Source organism: Lepisosteus oculatus, chromosome 5 (assembly GCF_040954835.1).
Source record: "Lepisosteus oculatus isolate fLepOcu1 chromosome 5, fLepOcu1.hap2, whole genome shotgun sequence".
Lineage (NCBI taxonomy): Eukaryota > Metazoa > Chordata > Actinopteri > Semionotiformes > Lepisosteidae > Lepisosteus > Lepisosteus oculatus.
In genome coordinates, this window is record NC_090700.1 from 48,484,374 (window position 1) to 48,498,218 (window position 13,845).

Below are 13,845 nucleotides of genomic sequence, written 5' to 3' on the forward strand. Positions count from 1 at the left end.
AGTCTGTGTGCCCGGCTCCCTGCTTGCTTCCTTTTCCACGCCTGTGACTATCGGTTTGTCTCCCCAACTCTCCCAGTGAACAAGGTACACTGTGCTGCAGGTGCCAGATCTCTCCTCCTCCTCTGTCTGTGTGTCTGGCTCCCTGCCTCCTTCATTTTCCACCCCTGTGACTCTCTCTCGGTTTGTCTTCCCATCTCCCCCAGCACACTGGTACCTGACATCAGTGGCTTCAGTTCCACCTTCCTTTAGTGCTCTATCACACCATCTCCTTCTGTCTTCTTTTTCAGTCTCTCCATTATTTTCAGTGTGTGAGATGCTAATTATGCCGTAAGTATTATTGTGCCCTCTGTCCTTTTTTTCTGTATCTTTCCATTTCACACTATTTTAATCTCTGAGCATACAGTACAGGACATCCCAGAAGCTCAAGATTTACAGTAAATCTCTGTTCTGCATCAGTACTTTTATACAGTCATTTATGTTTGTGTTTAGTTTGAATTCACCCACAAGCTTGTTTTAAGTTTGTTTTTTTAAATGTTACACACTAGTGTATAACCAGTATCTTTTGCTTAATGTGTCTCAACAGTTTGGAAATCAATCTGTATTTTTCTGATTTGTTGATGTTGAAGATGAAAATGTGTATATCAATGTGCATCTGAAAGTCAGATTCTTCTCCAGAAGTCCAGGACATTCATAACTTGATTACTGCTTCAAAAGCACCCAGGAAAGAGATTAGCTCCATACCGAGAGACGTTGAGTGTGTGTTTGAACGTAATGTTTGGTATGTTCCTGTTAAACAGCAGTTGATCGGTGTCCTTTACATATAATATACTCTTCCATCCTGTATTCCCCTGTGGTTTCTGAGTGCATTCAAATTGAATAAGTACATGTATATCAAAGAAGACAAAAAGAGCCAAAATATTTTCTGCCATATAAAGTTGGCTTTTCTATTAAGATTTTTTTTTCCTGGCACACAGAGGTCTTTGTTGCTAATAATGGTATAATACATTTCACCCCTCCTAATCAATACCCATTAGAATTAACAAGCCTTGTTTCTCAAGATCCCAGCGAAGTAATTGCTGTCATCACCTAAAGTCTGCGATCCCCTCAGAAAGGGCTGTGAAGCGTGCCCTAGCGTCCATGTTGCTGATAAGTAGCAGGGAGAAGGGATAGGATCTCTTATGTATTCCCTACTCATCCTTTATTGATGGCAGAGTAATCACAGGGCCACAGTACAAATCCACTTACTCCCAAGATTGCCTTAAGTAATGGATTTATGAGTGCATTAAACAGCACTAGGAATGGCTTGCCAGGCTCTCCTCCGCTGGCTCATCCACACGTTCTGCCTTTTAAAGAAGTCACATTGACGGAAGGCTTTTTTTCTCCTTTCCTTTCTTTTGCACTTACAAAACGGAACTTTTCCAAGTGTTTCTGAATGCGGTTGGCTGGGGAGATTGGTGGGCTTAAAGTGCAAGCAGTGAAATCCTGTTTTTTATTAATCCGAAAGCTGAAGTTTTGCCAGAAACTATGTGTCAGTGTCAAAGAGGAGGCGGACACTGAAGGATGTAGTATCAGAGTTCTGTAAGTCTTGAGTTCTCTGTGCACAGCCCTCACTGTCACCCCTGCTCTGTCCTTCTGGAGAAAAGACACAACAATACCAAGATTTCGTTTTGGTAGTTCATCAGCCCATCTCACAAGCCTCAGCCAAAAGTTTTTCGTTTTTCTTCTCTCTTTCCCTCTCCCATAGCAAGCATTTCTCTCTAATTAACTGCACTGAGCAGTGACACATGTGAACTGCTTTCCCAGAGGATGTTTTTTTTTTTTTAACCACAAGGATTTACTGAGTGATGTGAGGGAGGGGGAGAGGAAGCACAGTGTTTCTTTCTTCAGAAGCACTTTAAAGCAAGGAAAAAAACTTTTTACTTTCTCATTTCCAAGTGACTCTGTCTATGGTCATTTTAATTTCTGGTCCTGTACTTAACCCCAGATTTTTTCAAGGGATGAATTGTATGATTCAGACAGCAGGGATGGCCATGGAATTGTGAAGTAAAACGAATAACATGCGTCTGAAAATCAAGTTAGCCGCTGTCCATTAATGTACGATGCTGTCCCTCACTTTTTCAGAAAATTCAGAAGGAGTTTCGCTTCCTCTGGGCAACACGAAAGATTTCATCATCTCCTTCGACCTGAAATTCCTGAGCAACGGCAGCGTGTCGGTGGTGCTGGAGACGACGGAGAAGAGCCAGCCGTTCGTGATCCACTACGTGACCAGAGCGCAGCTCATCGCCTTCCGGGATCGGGACATCACCTACGGCGTGGGCGCCAGGACTACCTGGAGCACGCTCACCCGCGACCTCCTGACCGACCTGCGCAAGGGCGTGGGCCTCTCCAACACCAAGGCCGTGAAGCAGACCAAGATCCTGCCCAAGCGGGTAGTGCGGATCGTGCTGCGGGGCAGGGGCTTCATCGACAACGTCACCATCTCCACCACGGCCCACATGGCCGCCTTCTTCGCCGCCAGCGAGTGGCTGCTGCGCAACCAGGACGAGCGCGGGGGCTGGCCCATCATGGTGACGCGCAAGCTGGGCGAGGGCTTCCGCTCGCTGGAGCCGGGCTGGTACTCCGCCATGGCGCAGGGCCAGGCCATGTCCACTCTGGTGCGGGCCTACCTGCTCACCAAGGACCCCACATACCTCAACGCCGCCCTGCGTGCCACGGGCCCTTACAAGCTGCCCTCGGAGCAGCACGGCGTCAAGGCCGTGTTCATGAGCAAGCATGACTGGTATGAGGAGTACCCGACCACTCCCAGCTCGTTTGTGCTCAACGGCTTCATCTACTCCCTGATAGGGCTGTACGACCTGGCCGAGACCGCGGGGGACAAGCTGGGCCGGGAAGCGGGGGTGCTGTTCAGCCGCGGCATGGACTCTCTCAAAGCCATGCTGCCCCTGTACGACACGGGCTCGGGCTCCATCTATGACCTCCGCCACTTCATGCTGGGCTCCGCGCCCAACCTGGCACGCTGGGACTACCACACCACGCACATCAACCAGCTGCAGCTGCTGGCGTCCATCGACAGCGCCCCCATCTTCAGGGACTTTGTCAAGCGCTGGAAGAGCTACCTGAAAGGCGGGAGGGCAAAGCACAACTAGAGCTTTCCACCAAAACCAAGTCCAGAGCAAGACAATGGGTCCGGTCTTCCGCTGTGGGCAAAACTCCCTGTTTCGCCTGCTCACCTTGGTAGATAAGGACCTCCTGTGTGTTTTTGTTTGTGTTGAGGTAGGGGGTGGTGTGCGGATGTGAGTGTGTGAACATGCGTATTGGTCAAGGTTGCAGTTAGGTTTAGTTACCTGCCCCAAGAAGCATGTAGCTCCATTTGCTCTTGCTATAATGTTATTTTTGAGATTGCAGTTGATCTGACTGGCTCGTGAGCACAGGTAACTAATTAACTGCACACATGGTATCAGGGTGCGTGCAAGTGTGTTGAGGGAGGTAGATTGTCTTTCTCGTCTCCAAATGTGGAAATTTTGTAGAATATTGTAAAAAAAAACTTGAGTCGCTTTGCAGATGATTCGTCAGCTGTGCACTGAAGCCGACAGATGTCTGGTCTCGTCTTGCCTGACCAAGTTTCTTTCAGTATTCTACACTTCTTGTTTGTCTTGTGGAGTTTATTTTCAGTTCTTTAGAGGGGTTTGTGGTGGGTCCTTAACACTGTAAATGCCGCTCACTATTTATGCTTCTGGAATTCGAGAACATAGAAATGTTTCATACCAGTGCTTTAAAAATGCACCCAAAGAAATCTGAAGCTGAGGAGTAAACCTGTGGTGTGAATTCCCTTTGAGATGGCAACATACAGTTCATTTCACAATACTTTGATCTTCTGCCTGTGCTTTACTGTATGCTTAAAAATACTGTTGTATTAATCTTGCCTTACAGATATTTTTACCATTATTTACAGCTTTCCTGATGCAGTTCTAGGCTACGATCAGGGGAAGTTGTATTGGAATTTTGTTGGTGATCTTTTACCTCTTAACTTCATACACAGTTTTTGCAGCACAATTAACATGTAATTTTCTCTCAGAGTAATTGGATCCCTCATTCCAGGTGGTGTCACAAGTTAATGTATTGTTCATGCATACAGTAAGCTCGCAAACAGCATCTGAGACCAACATATTTTTTTGCAGCTGCACGTTGGATGCACACTTGAAGACAAAGCTCATTTGATTTTTGCATTGCCTATGCAAAACCTGCCTTATGCACTTCCATTCCTGTGCTGTCCTCGGGCCAGGTGCTGCTTGTGATGAGTGTGTGAGAAAGAGGCAGTTCTAGGGTGTTCTTGGCTTGATCCAGCTCTAATCCTTCACTCTCCATTGTGTTTGGGATAGTGTCACTCCAGCCCCAGGCTCCCTGGTTTCATTTTGAAGCTGAGCTCTGAATTGGACTATCTGGTTTTAAATCATTATCCTGCCAGACCCCTTCAGAGTTAGTACACCAGTGCTCAAGCCCTTCTTTTCCTATAGCATCTGTTCCTGAGTCCAATGCTGTTTTAGGAATAATTAGGAATGCGACACATTGAAAATGCCATATGGACATTTTTAATTGTTTAGGTGAGTTACGGTACAGTATTTTGGGTTGTGCAGTGATAACTGGTACAGTTTCACGCTTGATTGCTTGTTGGTGGTTCTAGAGGTGACGCACGCTACTTTGTTGCTGTGCTGCAGATCTGAATGTTTATTCATTTATTCATTACAGACGTGGTCTTGAGGGCTTTCCTTCGGTGGGGTCAGGGTGTTGCTTAGCTTACCCTGACTGAAATGGATTGATTCTGTTGTTGACTGTGATTCTGTATGGCACCACTGGATTAGTTTGGCGACTTCAGATGGGGAGGGTCTGCAGAAGCCTATGTCTAGCCCTTTAGGCCATCCTACAGCATGTTTCCATTCTACAAAAGGCTTTTTCAGTATAAAGAGAAAAAAATTGTCAAATGACAAATTTCAGATAGCTGAGCTGGTTTTTCTTGTATAGAATCGCAAATTATTTTTTATAATACTCACCTGATTTTCATGTCTCGGCTTTCAAGCAACCTCGCTATTACACACAAGAGGGTGAGGAAGTATAGGTCCTCTGGCCTGCCCACGTGTCTTTTAACAGTTCACAAGCATCGCAGGCTCTTACCAGAGGTTCAGCGCCTATTGGAAGAGAGAAGACTCTCTCACAGACATGCCGGGAGGCCACAGGAGGCGCTATATCGGGAGCTGAGAGAGCCCTCGCCCACTATCCCCACTCTACCACAAGTTGGCGCACCATCGGCCAATAGTGCGCCACCTCTTGGGGAACCCCAGTCACAGTTGGCTGGTGACATGACGCAGGCTCAAACCCGTGACCACAGAGCCCAGCCTCCACTCGAGAGAGCACTTGTACAGGCCGAGCCTCTCGGGCAGCACCTGAAATACAGTTTTCAGTTTGTACTTTGCCGTTTGAGTGTAATAGTCATCATTATGCTTGAATGCTGCAAGATGTCTTGCTTAAATGGATAGTTTCCTGCACATCTTTCTGACTATACCAATTGCACAACGTACTCATTCAGTGTTCTTGTGCTGTTATTAAAAGATCTGTAGATTTACATCCAGTCATATGTCTGTGTGCAGAGCGTAACAGCAGTAATGTAACTGGTGTAAATGGCTCTTATCTGTCATTTCAGAATGTTTCCTTCACGCATTGCAGCACTTCACTACAGCGAAGCCTGAGACACCTGCACTGGCACCCTTTAAATGGATGCACACCTCTATATGGTGATTAGATTTCTTGTCTTGTCAGCAGGGCCGGAGGTTCTAAAGGCAGTAGGTTTTTTCTTTTAGTTTGTTCCTGTGTTTTGTTAGGTGTCATATTCTACAGCATCCAAGCTTGCTGTTTTGCTTTACATAACAGGGATTATCTTACCTTCTCTTTAGAAATATCTAGCCAGTATGTTGCAACAGTAACCTTACTATAAACTGACACATTGTATGCATGGGAATGAGAAGTTGGTAGGGAAGTGATGTTTTTATATGAGCACAAAGTAAACATCAGTCCCTTATTCAGAGCAGCCACCAGGTCTTAGATGTGTAAATTGTGTGAGACACATGCAAACAGTTTACAACTGCATCTATATACACAGTCTGTTTCCATCAACTGTTTGTGGGCTAACCTCCTGTTTCATCCCTGAGCTCTTTATTGACAGATACATGAAAGAGGAGTCATTTCTTGAGCCACCGCTAATTCATTTATCTAATAGGCTTGAAATATCTTTCAGTCAGGGACAAGTAACAGGAATTTTACTTTGCTTGTATAAGCACTTTTGGTTAGAGTCCTGTCAGACCGCATTGTTGCACACTGGGTAGTGAATTAGAGGAAGCCTTTGCGTGGATTTATTCTTGAAAACCATGTAGGAAACAAGCAGTGTATCAGCACAAATAGGGGATCTACAGGGTAACTGCTAAGTCACTTCATATTTTCCATGGGTTGCAATTTGGGAAAATGTATTTAAGTTTAATTTCATACACATATGTACATTCAGATTTTGCTTCCCCTTAGACAAGGCCCTATTTTTTTTCTAGGAAAATGTCATTTGGTGGCATCTCTGAGGGTAAACCGATACATGTGACAGCTCTTTAAACTTATGATAATCAAATAATCCAGGTGTTTAATCAGAAAATATTAGAATGAGATCTTTAGCATGACCCCTGCCTGTTAACACTAATACATTAAAAGCATTAACTCAGTTTACACTGTCTTGTATCAAATTAGGGAGCTGGCACTACTATAATGTATCTCTTCACAACAGCAGTTCATTATTTTGTATTCTGGATGTTCCCATAAAATTGCCTTTTCATTTGGCAAACACTTTAAATGAGGGCTAGCAGTTACTGCCTTTCACATAAACATGCTTTCAAACAATATAAACTTTCTATGCATTGCAAAGATGGAAACTGACCATTTAAACCTTAAACACTGGGCTTCCTACTTTGTGACCTCAGAAACTGTCTAGTTTGAACACATACTGATCGAGTAGTGCATGATTCCTCATAAATCTTGCCATTCTTTTTTTGGGGGGCACATATATAAATTTAGTCAATTGGAAAATTGAGTTGAATATAATCTGTATTCATGGCAAATATTTGGAGTGTCCAGCTTGATCTTTCCCAGAGATGGTAGGGGTCACCTCCCTGAAACCACTGCGAGCATGAACCCATCATCACCTCATTGTAGAGACTACAACAGACAACAGGAAGGACACCAGACAAACATGGCAGCGTTGTGTGCCACCAATTGAAATAGAAGACAAGGGGGTAACGTCAGGGTGTCAATCTTTATTTCAGGGGAGTAACTTGAGAGTGAAGGAGGCAAGTGTTTAAAATGTCATGAGTCAGGGGAGAAGGAGGTCATTGTGAATGTCTGGAAAGTGGCTGGTAGGTCTTCTCTGAAAACAGCCCCTGTTTGAGGCTTATTTTGACAGCTTCTCAAGTTTATAAATATTAAAACTTCAGCTGGGGAGAGGATTGCCAGCTACAGCACATTTCTGCCATCACGAGTGCCCTCCAAACCAGGCTTTTCCTTGGTTTTGCAGGAATGCCACCAGCAGTTCCTTGCTCCACAACCTGTACTACCCAGTCTGCCTGGCTGGGCACAACAACTGTGCTTTTGCTTGTAGGCAGGGCTACACACTTCTCTGGTCAATTGCATTGTTTTTTTTTGTCCTGACCTCTACAAGTGCAGGTGCTCTGGGGATCCTTGGGCTCCAGTGTGGGGTGTGTCGACAGTGCGTTCTGAATCAAGTAGGGAGGGGATAGGTTTAGTACGTAGTATGTCCTGCGAGTCTCTCGGGGTTCTGTTACACGATGGAGAGGAGTGATCTTTCCAATTATGAATCCCTTATCTTTGCCACCTGCAGTGGTCAGGGTACAGGCTTGAGCCTCTATGAGGGCCTTTCTTTGAAGGCTCACTTGACATTAAGCTTGTCTTTAGTATGTGTATTAAAGAAAACTAACTAGAATCATTTGTAGGGCTGTGACTGAGCTGAAATTGATTAGGTGGCCTGCTGGGAGGCAGCCCTGGAGTAACACTGTGCATTTTCCTGTAGCAATGTGTTCCATCAATATGGCCACATGCACTAAATCAATGCATATTGTAAAATTAGACTTGGGATCATTTAGAATGCGCCCCCTTGTTTTTGTAGAGTTTACATGCTTGTTCATACCAAAGTCTTCAAAACCTGAGTTGCTTATATACATTTTCATTGCTCAATACACACACTGACTTTTAAAGCACTCAGTATGAACTTTCAGTGAGTTTGGTTGGCTTTCTTAGAAGCCTCACTTTTCACAGACTGAAGGAGTGGTTATGTTATAATTCGAATAGTATGAGTTTTAGTTGTCTATCTGAGTGTACCCACACTGTTCCAAAAAAATGGGAAAAAAACTGCCTTTTTTGAAGATTAGCTTATATAACAAAAGTCTGAGGATTTCATTCATGGAAGAAAAAAGGTTTTTCTTAAAACACTGCAGTTTAACTGGGACGTGTGCAACTGAACAAGTAGTCAATGGTTTCATTGGTCCTTTCAAATTGTAATAGACTGTAAAACAACAGGATATTGTTTTTTTATGAGTTGTTTCAAGTTGTTTTAAATTATGAAAAGCATTCACTGAGAGGAAGCTACTTGTTCTAGTGAACAAACACAGAGCACAAAAGCACAATAGTAGATAACATTTCTTTTTTTGTTGTTGTTCTGGACAATGTGCAAGACCTTCCCATGAAAGCTGCTATTCTTGTTTCACGGTGTAATCATTTTTTCCCCAGTATCCTGTAAATTTACATGTGGATCTCTAGTCACATGTGACATATGCAATAAAATGTTTACTGGATTACCTGTCGCTAAAGGGCGTCCTGGGAGGTTGTACAGACTTTGCAATTCAAGCACAATGTGCACATGCTACCATTTTTTTATGCAGAGTGTTTATATATAAAAAGTCAATCTTTGTGCTTAAAAATTGCTTTTTAAAGTTGTAAAATAAAGGCATTTTTCTTAAGTCGTCTTCTATGAAGTTTTGTGATTTTTCATCACAGGGCCTTGGGATGCAGCAGTTCACCTGACACTTTTATCTCACACCTTTAGAGCTTGATCGTCTATTGCTAAACCACTTCATCAGAAGGACAGGAAAAATATTGAATTGGTGCAACAAACGTATTGGTGCCACATTACCTGTCTGGTGCAATCTCCCGACATTTAAACACTTAACAATGCTGGCTTTTCCCATCCACTGCCCTCTAATAAAATTACTCTCTTCCTGCTAGTGTATCTGCTCTCCCATAATTAGACATGTAGGCACCAAGGAATCTGAATTCCGTTTTTTTTTTTACTTTACCATTTTCTCAGGCTCCTATTCTTTTCCATTATGATCGCTCTGATAGCATTACAGGAATTTGTGGGGCAGGAAAGACTCTGGCATCAGACACTGCAGCAGACAGGAGAGCTGATCTATAGACTTGTGTGATCTGATTACCTCCTGCGTGTGCTCTACACCATTGAACTGGACCCTTCTTGTGAAAAGACTGCAGGAACATGGGCGAAGGATCAATACAGCAGACTCTTTTCCCAGGATGTCTGCATGTAAGAAGTGGTACAAAGGTGAGAAGGCCAATCAGCCCCCCTTGCTTTTTAGTTGCCAGGGCCTTATTGATCCCTGTATCATTCAGCTGCTTCTGGAAGGATCCAGGGGGATCGGGTTCGGCAACATAGTGGCACAGTTTGTCTTTAATCAACACGTGAGGCACCAGAGTTTTAAGAAAACATCCCAAGACCTCGCTCATTTTAGAATTGAACACCAAAAAACCCATCAGCTGCTCACAAAACGCAAGTGTATCTGTGGAAAAGAGTTTCAAAACGAATCAATGATCAAATAGAAGCGGCTGTATTTGAAGCCATTAGTGTAAAACAGCTCCTCTCTAGTCATCTGTCGGCAGAAGGTCTGGGTTTGTGGAATGTATACAGTTACATTCTCCGTCCACCATTGCAGCACCCCTGCCGCCTGCCCTTATACAGACCAGATGCTGGCCTTGCTCCTTTAATTTCTCTGCCTACATCAAGGAGGAATGTTTGCTCTGACTCTCTTGTCTCTCTGTATGCCTCTTACTTACTTTCTTCATGGTTGTGGTTAAGTGTAAATAATCCACATACTGTTGGCACACTGTTGTTTGTGGGGAAGATGACACCATTCATAAAACCAGAGGAGAAAGGTGTTGTTTTCCCCCCTTCAAAGACTGTCTTCCGTGGTTTGCTCAGATCTGTTTCAAGAGAGCCGCCAGGGTGAGGAAACCGCAGCGAAACCAGATGCACCCGCGCTGGTCAACCTGCCTGTGAATGAACCTGGCAAAGACGTGCAGTTGACAAGCTATGCATCGGGGGGAAGGATTTCCTCCAGAGATGCCGCAGTCGGGCGCAGGTGGGAGCTGCAGGCTGTTTGCACAGCTCAGTGGCTGCATTGTGCCAGGCTTCATGTCGAAGAGAGGCAAGAGCCACACTGTATGTCATAATACTCTGATTTATCCTTACCTCAATCTCTCCTCACTGCATAGTCCTTCATTGCAATTTCAGAAAACATTTTCCTAGCAGTCAGTCTGAGTTGCCATGTTTGGTGTTGTCACATGCATATGATCCCTGTGTGTGACAGAGCAGACTCCCACGTACAGTCGCCACTCATGCCTGGGCAGGGCAGCTTAAGAGTCTGTCCTGCAGGTGCTGGACCTGTGCTTTGTAGTTGTTGCTTCCTCTGATCAGAGCCGCTGGGAGGGCTACACTTAGTATTGCGGTTCATCCTGAGACAATTATTAACAATTTATGTTTAGTCGCGAGGGGAGGGGGCTTAAAACTGTGCCAGTTCCAGTCAACACCATGAAAACTTGATGCCTGTTGCCGTGTTTACAGCTGCTGTATCTGAGCGAGTGCTGTGACATGGGCAGCTGTGCCAGGGGTTCCCAGTGGCAGACAGGCATTTCCCAGCTGCCAGGGGTGTGACCTGTGCCCACCCCGAGCAGGCGTGAGCGGCCGAAATGCCCGGTAACAACGGGTCAGACTGCGTTCGCTCCAGTGCTGTGTAGCCCGTGCCCGTCTTTCACACACCAAGATCCTGCCACACCCTGCAAAGCAAAACAAAGACAACGAGGCCCTGAGACTTTGATCTGATTTGTACCATAGCCTGTTCATCCTCCTCAATAATCCATCCATTAATTTCCTAACCCCTTCTTCCTATCCAGGGTCGGATAGGCTCCAGCAGGAAAGTTAGAGTCAATCCCAGCAAGCAACAGACAAAAGGTACAGTACACCATGGGCAGGATGCCAGTCCATCACAGGGCACACAGACACCAATTAACCTACCACTTTGTTTTTGTATTTTAGTACCGTGGGAGGATACAGGAGCACCTGGAGGAAACCCATGCAAACACAGGGAGAACAAACAAACTCCATGTAGATGGCACCCCAGGTCTGAGGCTGAACCCAGGGCCTCCCCTCTGCATGATGCCTACTCTTGATCATTGTGAAAGCAGATATATAACGATGTGGATCAACCAGGTCTTCAACCTTCCCATTTTCTGGTCCCTGTAGAAAGATGGAGAAAAGGAATTCTGTCAGTATGTGAAACTTAATTAGTCTATGACCCTACAACTAGCCTCAGTAATGGCGCTGAGATACAGTGTATGTACAGTATGAGGTTTTATTCATCACTTAGGAAGTGATGGCCATACTGTCCTTGTGTAGCAATGGCAAAACCTAAAGAATTGTGAAAAGTCTGAAGGACAGTGCAGAGAAAGACTAGTGATTTGTAGCAGAAAGTCTCACATTAAACTGATACAAGGGAGTTTCCTGCAGAGCCCAGATGCGCTGGCCTGTGTGAGGTCAGAATATCCCCAAGGCTGCAGAAAGCTACACTGAGCTCAACACAGAGCTGTCAAAGTCATCTGAAGGACAAATCCCAGGATGACAGGGCTCTTTAAAATCTGATTCATACATTACTGAGAGAAGAGTACTAGAAGCCCTAATGAGCAATAGATTTAAAAGTTACCTCCCAGTTAAAAAAAAAATACATTTTAATGTTTTGCATCTCAATCAAAAAACTACATATGAGATCACAGAAAGGGAATTTTGAGGAATTCTGCTCAGTTTATGCCACATGTGTGTTAATGTGCAGTTATTGGAAATAAGACATACGTTAATTTTAAGCTTTCATTTTTTAACTTTCAGAACATGAGATATGTTAACTTTCTCAGTTTCAGGTGTGCTATTTTTAAACCTTCTCTATAATACCTCTCTCTCCATTATCTGCGAGTTGATAGTAGATAGGCTTTCAAAGAATATACAGCCTTTCTGTGTAGATATGTCCTAGAACAGCTGGGAGATCAGGATGACACCTATCCCTAATGCCCTTGCTCCCCTGCTGTCTCATTATTCTCTTGGGAAACCTGGAGTGGTCTGTGTCAATGAGTACTGTGGTCTCTTACGTTACACTGCCATCTAGTGGCTTTCACTTGCAATGGCATCTTTGTGCCTTTCTACTCAGATGAAGCATGAATCACCCTGAGACAAACTCCCTGACACTCCTTCTACATGATGTGTGGCACCTCCAGACTGTTGCTCTAGTACAATCATAGCCCCCTCTGTGCGCTCTGCCAATGCTGCACGTTCCATTGCTTGTATTACTAGCAGGGGACAGGTGATTGCCTTAGCAGGCCAGTGTCTGTGCTCCTCTTGCAAGGATGTCTCAAGGGACATCGACCCAATGTACCTGGTTGCTGCAGAGGGACGGGACCAGATCAGGATTTTAAATGGGTTGTCTCAGCTTGTCCATGAGATGTTCAACTGAAGTGTGCCATTTCTTAGCCAGCATGACTGATGTTCCATGTTTCTAACAGTTCTGTCTTTTCTCTAGTGGCACCCACTGGCTGTACACTAATCCAGCTTTGCCTTCTGACTGTGCGTTCCCACCTACAGACTCTGCCAATGGGCTGTGAGTGATCCTTCTTCTACACGCAGGTAAAGGAAGTATAATCCCCCAGAAGACGATGGTCTGAAATACCATTTTCCTCCTCCAAGCGTCTTTGTGCTATAGAAAAACACTACTTCCCCAGCAAACACCACATGCAGCCCCCCCTCTCTTCAGACAAGCACGGACTGCTGTCTCTGCAGTTTGATTCTGGAAGTTCCTGTCCTCTTCTGTGGTTTTTAAAATAATTCATGGTTGCAGTTCAGTGATGCAGTGTCACAGCTGTTTCATCATCAGGTAGTCAACCTAAACTAGACCAAAGTGCAGTACTCCCTGAAATGTCAAGGTGCTCTTACTGTGTCCAAAGGCTCAGGCTGCAGATCCAGCCAGCCTGTGACAATTTACTTGGTACTCTTTGCACTGACTTTGAATTTAGCTCTAAAAAACTTGGATAATTCCTGCTCAGCTGTAAGAATGACTCATTTCATGGTCAGACCATATCTGTGGAACCTGTTACGTGCAGGTCCTTGGAAAATTATTCACCCCCCAATACTGTCCCGTTCTGTTGAATTACAAACGCATGCACACATTTGTCTGAATATGATTGAAAACGTATTGCTTTGGCAGAGGCCTGTCGTTCGCGGCTGCTGTCCGGGAGGTGATGTGATTCGGCTCGGCTCACAGAGAGGGCTGGCGACCTGAGGGCAGTAATGAGTGCCTCCAGACGGTTTCGACACCGAAGGCCCCGCAGAAGGCAGCGCGGTGGCCGAGCCCCTCCCTTCCGAACGATTACTATGGTGACTTTGTGAGGAGAGGCTGCCCCCGGGCCCAGACGTTT

The 13,845-nt window shown here is 44.9% G+C and overlaps 1 protein-coding gene across 1 annotated transcript in view; it reads left to right on the forward strand.

Moving 5' to 3' along the window:
* Positions 1 to 9,059, forward strand: part of LOC102694794 (D-glucuronyl C5-epimerase) — a 61,639-nt gene extending 52,580 nt beyond the window's left edge. Inside the window, exon 5 of the mRNA XM_006628752.3 lies at positions 2,122 to 9,059. Coding sequence (XP_006628815.2) covers positions 2,122 to 3,146 — 1,025 coding nt within the window. The 3' untranslated portion in view covers positions 3,147 to 9,059. The remainder of the gene's footprint in view (positions 1 to 2,121) is intronic.
* Positions 9,060 to 13,845: the final 4,786 nt, after the last annotated feature.